The sequence below is a fragment of the Gymnogyps californianus genome, chromosome 5 (genome assembly GCF_018139145.2).
Source record: "Gymnogyps californianus isolate 813 chromosome 5, ASM1813914v2, whole genome shotgun sequence".
Lineage (NCBI taxonomy): Eukaryota > Metazoa > Chordata > Aves > Accipitriformes > Cathartidae > Gymnogyps > Gymnogyps californianus.
The window spans coordinates 44,304,267-44,316,217 of NC_059475.1; the positions used below are offsets into that span (position 1 = coordinate 44,304,267).

An 11,951-nucleotide genomic window follows, 5' to 3' on the forward strand; every position below is an offset into this window, starting at 1 on the left:
ACCAAAATTCATTGTCAATGCTATGTTTAATCAAACAAAATAACATCAATCTTATATGCATACATTTATATAATACATAAAATAATCATAATAAACATAAAATAATCCATATACTTTGGACAAGCCTTATGGCATCTTCTGTCTTTTTAAGTAAATGGATAGACCATTATTTTGCGCCCAATCTTGCTGGAGTTCTACTCTTGAATAATGGTATATCAAGTAACCTTATACTTGTTTGATTTGCACATATGGTTCTCTGATAAACTAACATTAAGAATTGGCATGTTTTATGTGTATGAACTGTTTACTGAAGTAAAAAGCAGCCAAAGTGTTGACAAGTCTGTGTAAAACAAAATCTTGTACTTCCTAGTTATCCAAACTACACTACAAATCTAGTTAGCAAATCTGCTACAACCCTTGGTAAAGGCCTTATATATAATGATCTATGAAAACTACTTACCTACATAGAAAATGAACGTCTACATTAGCAAAGGTATATATGATATGACATGACTCGACAGTTTTTGTCTGTGTCTAATTTAGTCATTTAGTTACTATTTAGTCATTTAGTCATTTATTTAGTCATTTTAGTTACTATTCTTTATTATATTCTTTATTCCAGTTGTCTGAAATGTCTTGAATTGTCATGAATCTTGTTGTGAATTTTTTTGCCAATGTAAATGAAAGACTAATGTTAGTAGCCTGTGTCAGGTAGTCTTGCATAGGTGTCATGCAAATTTCCTTTTACAGCTTTTCCAATTCACTTAAATTCTAACTAATGCTTTCATAGTGCTTTGAGAAGTACTGTGCAAGAGAAAAACCTGGAGTGACTACATTGGTGAGTAGGTAAGAATAAGACGTAGGTAGGAATTAGGCATCTTAGGTGCAGGAGACAACCCAGAAAGTTCACATAGTGGCAGGTGCTCAATTTCTGAGAAGCCTAAATCTCACTAGATGCCTTCTCTTAAGCCTTATTATACCTTTGGGGGCTTAAGCATAGACACATGTGGAGAAGTATTTTGATGTGGGGAACTAGATGATTCGCCTTCCACCTTTGCTTAATTAATACATATATTAGGTAAAATGTTTACATTTTGCCTGTGGTCCCAAGTGGCCTACTTGCCCAGAATTAAGCACTTTCTTGACTGTGCTAAGTCCTTCACAAGGTACAGTATACTAGAGTTCCGTTTGACCATCCAGGGGAGGTACTTTTGCTGAACAACCTAGTGGTTTAATTTTATTGCTATGTGAAGTCCAATATGTGAGTCTTCAGGTCACAAGCTCCATATATAGCCCATCAAAAGTTGAATTTGGTGAGGGACATGAAGGTCAACAAGAAAAGCTTTTACAAGTACATCAGCAGCAAAAGGGAAATTAGGGAAAATATGGGCCTGCTGCTGAATGTGACTAGGGATGCGGTGACAAAGGACATGCAGAGATACTCAATGCCTTGTTCACCTTGGTCTTTATTGGTAAGACTGGCTTTCAGAAATCCCAGGTCCCTGTGACCAGTGGAAAAGTCCAGAGCAAGGAAGACTTACCCTTGGTGGAGGAGGATGAGGTTAGGGAACATTTAAACAAAATGGACATACACAAGTCCATGGACCTAATGGAATACACCCACAAGTGCTGAGGAGCTAGCCAACATCACTGTGAGGTCACCCTCAATTATCTTTGAAAGATCATAACAATTGGTAGAGGTTCCTAAAGACCGGAATAAAGTAAATGTCACTCCTGTCTTCAAGAATGGCAAGAAGTAGGATCTGGGGAACTACAGGCAGGTCAGTCTCACTTCAGTCCCTGGAAGGGTGATGAAGCAAATAATTCTGGAAACTATTTTTAAACACACGAAGGACAAGAAGGTAATTTGGAGTAGTCCGCATGAGTTTATGATGGAGAAATTATGCTTAATCAACCTGATAGCCTTCTATGATGAGATGAATAGCTTGGTGAATGAGGGAGGAGCAGTGAATGTTGTTTATCTCAACTTTAGCAAAGCTTTCAGTAGTCTTTCATAAGGTCTTCATAGAAAACCTGGTTAAGTATGGTCTGGATAAGTAGACAGTGAGGTGAAATGAAAACTGGTTGACTGTCAGGCTCAAAGGGTCATTATTAGTGCCATAAAGTCTAGCTGGAGGCCAGTCACTAGTGAAGTACCCTCAGGCATCAGTAATGGGTCCAATATTTAACATCTTAATTAATGACCTGGATGATGGAGTAGAGTGCACCTTCAGCAAGTTTGCAAATGATAACAAAATTGGGAGGAGTGGTTGATACACCAAATGGTTGTGCTGCCATTTAGAGGGATGACAGGCTGGACAGCCTGGAGAAATGGCAGACAGGAACCTCATGAAGTACAGCAAAGGAAAGTGAGAAGTTCTGCATCTAGGGAGGAATAACCTCATGCATCGCTACAAGCTGGGAGGTGGACAACAAGCTGAAGTTGTCAGTGATGTGCCCTTGCAGTAAAGAAGGCCAATGATACCCTGGGCTATGTTAGGAGCAACATTGCCAGAAGGTCGAGGGAGATGATCATTCTCCTCTACTCAGTACTTCTGAGGCCACATCTGGAGTACTGTGTCCAGCTCTGGGCTCTCCAGTACAAGAGAGACATGAACATACTGGCACTCATCCAGTGAAGGGCCACTAAGATAATTAGGGGCTTGAAGCATCTGTCATACAAGGAGAAGGGAAAGAGAGATGAAGGCTTACGGGGGAATCTTATAAATAGGTTTAAATATCTGATGAAGGAGTATAAAAAAAGTGGAGCCAGGCTTTTAATGGCGCATAGTGACAGGACAGGAGGCAATGGGCACAGACTGAAAAGTGCCCAGAGATAGGACAGGAGGCAATGGGCACAAACTGAAATACAGGAAATTCCATTTAAACATTAGAAAACTTTTTTTTTTACTGTGAGGATGATCAAACACTGGAACAGATTGCGCACAGAGGTTGTGGAGCCTCCATTCTTGAAGATATTAAAAATCTAACTGTACATGGTCCTAGGCAACCTGCTCCAGCTGACCCTGCTTTGAGCAGGGGGTTGGCCTAGACGATCTCTGGAGATCCCTTCCAAACTCAACCATTCTTTGATTCTATGATGTAGAAGAGGTAATACTTGCAGTTAAAACGGTTGTCACAGATACATTACGTAGTTGCAAAGACAAAGAGTATTGCAGAATTAACAAGATATTTGAAAATTAACAAGATGTTTGAATTCATTTTTTCTGTAATTTAATTAACTGCGTTTGTAAATATAAGCATGCTTCCATTCTCTGCTGTAATTTTCTAAGTGGGTCCATCAGTATGTTTGGCATTTCTTGTTTCTTATTGTGGACACATTGCAATTCATTTTAGGCCCTTGGAAAGCTTCAGAGAGCATGGAGCCAATTTACAGTTGCCATTTGCATTGATCCAAAATGCCATGCTGCATATGATGGACGAGCTTCAGTCTGTCTTCAAATGGGTGAAACTTTTGCTGCATTTCAAGATACAAATGCTGCACTAAAGGTAGATGTTAGCTTAAAGTGATTTTACTAAAATCAACCTGTTGCTATGAAGCCAGCCAATACTGTATATTAATAGTTGCCAATTTGGATTAGAAGGTGCAATTCAATTCTTTTTTAAAGTAAATGTATCTTTGAAAACCAGAATAAAATACTGTAGAAGTGTAAATTTTCCCTGAGTAAGAATGCATCTACGTTTTCCTTTCAGCTCACTACCACTGCTCCACTGCTAACAAATCGGGGTGTCATCAATCAGTTAATGGGATATCTACCCTGTGCCATGAAGGACTACCAACGAGCAATTTCTGTTGACCCAAACTATGCATTAGCCTATTTCAATGCAGCAAATATCTACTTCCATAATCGACAGTTTTCACAGGTAAGTCTACAGTCTGTCTTTATACTGTCTTCAGAACTTTTTTCCTTGAATAAATACTGTTCGTATAAAGCTGTCTTTAAGTATAATTAACACGAAGCTTTCTTACATGGAATTTCATGGTCCTCTACCAGGAGATGAATTAATCTCTAGTAATGAATAACAAATAATTGCCCTACTACTATGTATTTTATCATTGATATAAATGAACTAAGATTCATGACAACTAGGATACACACCTCAAAAATTTGTAAATAATTGAGATACCAAAATCCCGCTGATGTTCAGTAACTTCCCCCCGGCCTGATTCCCATACATGAAATAACTTGCCGAGATTCACTATAGCACCGTGACAAAGAGAATGAAAAAAATCTCCTGCTGATGAACTTTAATCAAGAAGTCAGATCTTCCTCCTGTTACCACTGTAACTTTGGAGTTTTAAATCACCTAATTCTGCTTAAATATGGTGGGTATCTTCAAATACAGAAGAGTTGGATACTGAAATTCCTTTTGTGAGAGAATTTGAAATCTGCTTGAAGGCAAGGACCATTTATTTTCCTCTGTGTGAACAGGCCCCTGCAATGATTTTTCCTTTGGTCTTCCAGCCACATTTCCTGGGCATAGCCTCAGGCTTTTATTTGATTGGAGCTTTGTGGTCCAGCAGCTGTGGAAACCCAGAACCAGTATGGATGCTTCAGCACATTTCATCTACTTGAATTAATTCTCTCCTAGAGTTTCATCTGTAACCACTTCAGCTTGCAGTTCACTTATTAAGGAATTCATCATGTATAGTGCAGGCTTGACATATGATTTTAAACCTAGATTGTACTTCATACAGCACGAGAAATTGATCATGTAAGAAAAAAAATTAATGTTCCTGTATGTTTCTCTGAGTTAGATTCCTTGTTGCTCTTGAGAATTAGTTAGACTTGGATCAGAAATTCCTTAGGAGTCCAAGGTCAGTGCCCTGCATATGGCTTCTTCTGTGATCATGTAATCTCTTTTCTTCTGCATCTGGTATTCTTCCATGACTGGTCTTGCATAGGCTGTTCTTCCTCTTTACTGTGTTTCTGTGACTCCTTACTGTCTCACAGACGCCGTCTAATTATGAAGAAAGAAGTTCAAGAATAGGTGTTGCATTATAAATTATTTTCTATGTTAATTCAGACTGGCCTTAGTGTTTAGCTTATTTCTTCTGCTATAATTACAATTCAGCATAAACAGCTCTTATTTTTCAAAAGTCTGTCTGGGTGGTGATTGACCTATCTGTGGATATACATGCTGGTGCTGTGTCTCTCTTTTCTGTGCACAAAGAAAACTGAACAGAATGAGTAAAGACTTAAGAATACTAACGGCTTAAAGAAACAAACTGGAATTTACAAGTGGTACATAAGCCATTTCCTCAAATTTTAACAGCGTACTTTGTCTCCAATTCATGTGTTTTGTAGGCCTATTGCTATTATTCCAAGGTATTACAACTTGACCCAAGAAATGAACCTGCTGTTATGAATCGTGCTATTACAAATTCATTACTAAACAATATTGAAGAAGCAAAAGAAGACTTTGAGAAGGCAATTTGTCTCTGCCCATTCTCTGCAGCAGTGTATTTTAACAGGGCAAATTTCTATAATGGATTGAAGCAATATGAACTAGCTGAGAAAGACATTTCAACAGGTAATCTTTATTTACCTGTCATGATTATGTTTGGTAGCATACTAACAATTATGATAACAAATTACTTGGCTTTATTTCATGATTCAGAAAGTATATGTGTATTTTTGCCAGTATATTTTCTACCTAATTTGATCAGATATTATGATGTGCTTAAAAAGAGGAAGTTAAAGTAAACATGCTAATTAATTGTGGGTTTTTTTTTCCATTCTCCAAATTGAAAGAGTATGTAAATTAGAAGATAAACTGTTTCATATAATGTGTGTCACTAGCAACTGAACAGAGCCCCATGTTATGGGAAAATACTATACTTACCAAGTCTGAAAAATTTTTGTGAGTTTGTGTGTGTGTGTGTGTGTGTGTGTGTGTGTGTGTGTTATCTAATGAAAACAGCATTCAGGTAGCTTATTTTATATATGAATGTGAAATTTAATGAACGTGCTCTTTGTAGAACAGGTTTTGAAACAGCATTTGGCTTCCATAAGCTTTTCTGTTGGGAATAGACATGGTTCATAGAGAAGAGGAACTGAATCAAACTTTCAGCTTGATCTTAGTAAAAACCAAACCTTTTGTTCAGTTTCAAAACAACTGAGCTATATTACTCCATTGCTGCTTTTGTCATTGTTACTAACATGAGATTCAGCAACTCTGGATACATAGGCAGACTTCTTCCAGTAACTAAGGCTATGTTTAGTTTGTATTAATGTTATTGAAACAAAATTTAGTAACGTGACTTTGATTTGACAGCACTTGATTGCACAGGTAATGATCTTTCCTCAAAGGATAACTCTCTTTAGATTTTTTTTTTTATTATTATTATTTTTTTTAGAAATTACTTTACTTTTACAGTGGAATTTGTCAAAATAGTGGTTTTACTTCATGGCTTTCATGACTAATGTTTTCATAGTGTTAGATGGTGAAAATTGACTAGATCTGAGAGCTGACTGATTTAAAAAAAATTTTCTCTCTAAAGCAGAATTTTAAAACAGCAGATTAAGCTTTCCAACAAGTACCTAAATCCTTTTTATACAATGGAGAAACTTAATAAGATATTGGGTTTATTGCCATGTTCCAGAAGTTGGATGGTGGTAGTTTTCTTCTCTAAGATTTTGCTTGTGTTTCAGAGGAAAGCATAGTTTCTGCTGTCGGGGCAAAATTAAAGTGGGATTCATAAACGGCATCAAAAAGAGTAAGAAAGTCTGAAGTATAAATAACATAACAAAGTTGCCTACCTCTTGATGTAAAGTTAATGTATGGAATACGTTTTCTCATGTGAAAGCATGTCTGGAGAAAAAGTTGAGCACTGACAAAAGTTTTTGGATGATGCTTCTCTTTATAATCATGTGATAATGTTAAAGTAAAAAAAAAAGCCTAACATTCTGTTTCTTATTTTTACAGCATTGTCACTTCAGCCTAATGATGCCTTGATGTATAAATTTAGAGCTGATATTCGTGGTAAACTGGGTTTCAATAAAGAGGCTGTAGAAGACTACAAACAAGCAATCAGCATTCAAGAACAGATTGATTCCATGTGAAAAGATACCCGTTCTCATAACACTTGGGTTCTATTTACAGATTTCTCAGACCTCTAATTAAAATGTCCAACATGCAAGAAAAAATTATAACATCTTTATTTTTATAGATTCTACACACATTTTATTCTCCTAAATAATATAATTACCTTGATTGTGCAAAACTAGCCAGAGTTATTTAAGAATAGAATGCCACATTTAATTTTTATGAGCTATAGATTGTTCTTTATTTGTTAATGTCAAGAGATAATTGATTGTGTTGTGTGCAAAATGAAGGACAAAGAAGAGGAATTTATAGGTAAAAGACCTCAACCATATTGGTTATAGAAGGGTAAAAGAGACTACACTCCCCCTTCTCCCCCAAAATACAAATGCTTACAGTGTTGCTAATTATATGTCACCTGGACCATCTGGGAAATAAAAATTCTAAGACAGCTACCAAATGCTTGTGACTGCTGACTATGTCTCACTTTCTTCCTGATCTTCCTTCTATACCTCTTTATAAGATTTCCTATTCCCTGTCACTCACATGGTAGGGGAAAGCCATTGTGCAAGGTCCATCTGTTGCAGTGTTTGAGAACTACTCCAAGAACTGAAATTTGAGAAGGACATGATTCAGTTTGTGAGTAAAAAGTTGAGGTTCCTTGCTTCCACTTAAATATATTACACTGTGCCAGCTTGAAGAGGCAGGTAAAAATGCATAAATAATAGATCATATTTTTGTGTTCTAAGCTGTAAGAATGGGCTTAAGAACAGGCTCTCACCTAAACATGGAGATTGAAATGTGAATCTATGTGACCAAAATTTAAAAAGTGTCAGGCCCTACCCATGTACTAAATTAAACCCCCAAGTTTGGCATAGTATGGTGAAGATAGCAAAAGGATGAAGCAAAACAGATGCCTTTGTCTCAGAAAAGAGAAAAAGAAGGAATGTTAAGGTCTTATTCAGCATGCAAGCAGTCCTGTGGTTTCAGACATTCTTTCAGTGGTAAGATTTCTAAAGGCACAAATGGCACTTCAATGCATAATCCCAGTGGTATAGGAATTGTATGTGTAATTTCAATTTAGGCTTAGATGTAAAATGCTATCAATTTTCCTCTTGAAAAAGGGCAAAAGGAAAAGGTGAGAGGGACCTTCACAAAACAATAGACCTAACACCTGCTGATATGTGCCTGTAATTACCTCATGTTCTGTATGTGGAATAATCCCTAGCTAGTAGAGAATAACCCAGAATAAAATAAAAATTAAATAATCTAGTTTATATAAAATTAGTATTAAAGAGTGACATTAGTCCATTTAACTTTATAACTGACTTTTTTTAGTACTCCTAGAGTTAAGTGATTTTTTTCGTTTATGTGCTATTGAGATGAAAGTAAAAAATGTTGTTGCTTTGTCTCAAAGAATCGCATTTTATTTCCTCTGGGTACTCAACATGTTGCTATACGCTATTTCTATAAAAATATCTGTTCTTGCGTACCTGTGCAGTGTATGTTTAGCCAATGTGATAGACAGTGACTGGAATTCTAACTTTGTTCTGGTATCTAAATTTTTGCATTTGTAATATCACATTACATTGTAAAAATTCCTATGCTTGTCACCTTATATTTGGGTTGAAAAAAAAAAAGTACTGTGGAAAGGAAATTCAGAGTATCACAGCTAAAAGCAGTTAACTCAGTGAAGCATTTGACTGCATCCCTGCTCTCCTTGACTATCCTCTTATCTTGTTTAATATCTAGCATGATGAGACTTTGCACTTGCAAGATCTGTGGTGATAAGGTTGACTGGAATAGATGCATCATAGTTAACATATAAAAGTTAAAACAAGTTCAAAAAATTCTGTATTTAATTTTTGTTTATTCATGATTAGTGTCTCTGATGTTTAAAAAATGAATGTTTATAGATATAAACAATAAATTAAAATATTTCTAGACATTGTAAGATGTTGCACATTAATACTTCTTTCTAGTATTACACATTAGAGTGTTACTAGAAATCTATTTGGAATGACAGTTTTTCTTATAATTAAATTAAAATATGTGACCATGGGATGATCAGAAATCAATTTCTGCTTTTCTGTTCTCCAGTAATTTGAAATATGAATTGCTAGTAATAGCTTTTAGAGATATTAGTTTTACCACACTACAATAAAAAGAAGTCTGGTAGACTGCAGCACACAATAGGGAGAAATTCTTTGTGACTATTACAGAACTCAAGAATCAGAATAACTATGTCAGGTCTGATTAGACCATTGTAGCTACATGTTTCTGTAAAGAGTTTTACTCTTCAGAGGTTTTGCTTTTGTGCCTTTAGTGTTGACTGTTATGTTACTAAAGCTAAGTTTGTGAAGTCCAAGGTGATTGAATAATTATTCACTGCTTTTTCCCTCTTGTTCTTTTTTCTTATTTATTTACCTTATTTATTTTTGCGGTATCATCACCTATCTAAGTGGATCAAGTGTAATGTACAAAGTATAAATATACTTGTGTCTGTATTTCCATGCATGATTATCATGGTGGTTGATGCAAATTGGGGAATTATTTACCTAGTTTCCTGTATGCACACAAAGTCAAAGTTTGCTTGCAAGACGGTCAGTGGTATTTTTGTCCCCTTTCTCCTTCTCTGCATGCCTCTCTCAGTGCTCTTTTTTATTGTCTGAAGAATTGTTTATTGATGAAATTGCTAAATTATGCATGATTCTATGGCCTTTGCCTTTCTTTGACCTCCTTATGAATTACCTGCTGATGGATTGTGAGATGGTGGTACCCTCATCATGTATAGTGCATCATCAAACTTAAATCAGAATGAAGAGAGGTCAGACCTTTTCCTTGGATCCTTTTCTTGTGATATGCACTGTAGATTTTCTTTAGTTTAACCTCGTTTGAACATCAAACAAAAATGGACACTTAAAAGATTTTTATCTTCACGTTCCAAAACTGAAACAAGACGCAATCAGTTATGACTCACTATTGATAGAGTGACTTGACCTTAATAATATGGGCTATTGTAATCTCTCTTCTGCCTGTAATTTTTTTATTCTGGATGGTGTAGATCAATTTTTTTAATCTTTAAAACCTGAATACTTATTAATTCTATGGTTGGCTCTGTGGAGTTAAATTTTTAGAGCTTTTTATCTATTACACAATGCTTAGGAAATGGCTGGTGTCCCATTGTATTTCTAATTTCATCATTTAGCATCACTCTCATTCACAATTCAGGGACCATGTTAGATGCTTTTTAAAGAAAATGGGAAGTGAATGGAGAATTTATTTGCACAATAGAACATGAAAATTTCAAGTTGCGTGATCAAAACTTACTGCATTCTTTGAAAAATAGATTATGAGTTCTTTTTTTTCTTCAAATCTTTCTTTTAAATTTCCTTTCTGACCTAAAAGAAATTTTATATGTTTTAAAGGTTTTTAAAAGTAGGCAGCAATATTTTGTATAATAGCACTTCTTTCATGTCTTTTAAAAAAAAATAGATTAGTAGAGTCATCAGTGACTCTAAGAATCACTGTTCCACTAATAAATTGCAATTGTATTTTGCAGGCTGAACAGTAGCACTTGAACTTCCCTGTCAGTAGGGACTACGGTAGATTTGTGGCATTCTGAATTTTGCCCAACCCAGTATGGGACAGGTGTTAAACTCCGAGGTTACTTCCATCGCTAATAATAGATCCAGTAAATTTTCATGCTGGGGATTATCAAAGTGATTTTGCTTCACAAACGCAGTTTAAGAGAAGCTCTTGTCCCTTGCTATGTGATGGTATTAGTTCTTTTTGGACTTAAAGTCTGATAATCTGAGCTTCATTTTTTCTGCATTTATTTCCTTTCATTCTCTTTTTCTAGAAAATCCTTTTGATAGACTGTAGTTAAAAAAACCAGAGTTACTAAGAAACCTCAGTTGCATCCAGGTTTTTCCTCCCTCTTTAAAATAGTGATAATACATGCATTACTGGGAAACAGATAATACTGTTTGATCAATAGAGAATGCAGTAGACTAATTGTTGTAAAAAAAGGACCAAAGCAAGTATTTCCATTTGAAGCCCAATAAGGGAATAGGAAGTGATGAACAATCTTTCACAGAATAGTAAGTTACATACATATATCTATCAACTGAATGTGAAAGCATTTTCTTTCAATATTTTATAATTTAAACTTTTTGGATGGGATACACCACCAAAATGATGATGAAGCGCATCTTTTGTGACCTCCATTGAAAAGCAAAGGAAAGTGGTAGTTCTTGAAACAAACTGGGAAACCAGTTTATAAATTTGGGGAAGTTGTTTTGGTTTTTGCAGTTGTTTTGCAGCAGACCTTTGCCTAAAGTTATTGATCAGGCCTTAGTTTTTATCAGACTAAATCTAATTTATTTACAACTCAAGTCAGAAAAACATTTGCATAGCAGTAGTATGTCTCTAGTTTAATAATCTAGTCTGAGAGAATGTGACAATCAGTGGCAGTGAGATGGGTAGCCAGTGAGAGAAAAGTAAGGGGCTCAAATTTTGCAGTTTGTTATTTCACAAATTATAAATGACAAATGTCGTTGTTTTTCCCACGTCTTCAAGATCTCCACCTTTGTAAAATAAGTAGATAAAATTTACTTTAGTCTTTTAAAATCATTGCTGAAAAATATTTTGGTTCACCTTGGAGTTAGCATGAACAAGATGTACATAGCTGTTTGCAACTTACAGAGAAGGACAATAATAAAGAAAATTGACATTAAAGTGACAAACCGAAAACTTCAATGACAGTAAATAAAACAGAACAAAAGCAAATGAAAAAGTTGTGTTCTCAGCTGAACTCCGGTGTCAGCCGCTCTTCTGAGTTTCGGATAGTTTGGGTGTATGGGTGGGGTTGTTTTTAATTG

At 35.5% G+C, this 11,951-nt stretch overlaps 1 protein-coding gene across 1 annotated transcript in view; it reads left to right on the forward strand.

The window, feature by feature from the left end:
• The window catches only part of TTC6 (tetratricopeptide repeat domain 6), a 64,653-nt gene extending 57,565 nt beyond the window's left edge, over window positions 1–7,088 (forward strand). The window contains exons 28-31 of the mRNA XM_050897096.1: window positions 3,358–3,510; window positions 3,715–3,885; window positions 5,331–5,556; window positions 6,952–7,088. Of these exons, the coding sequence (XP_050753053.1) occupies window positions 3,358–3,510; window positions 3,715–3,885; window positions 5,331–5,556; window positions 6,952–7,088 (687 nt within the window). The remainder of the gene's footprint in view (window positions 1–3,357; window positions 3,511–3,714; window positions 3,886–5,330; window positions 5,557–6,951) is intronic.
• The last annotated feature ends 4,863 nt before the right edge of the window (window positions 7,089–11,951 follow it).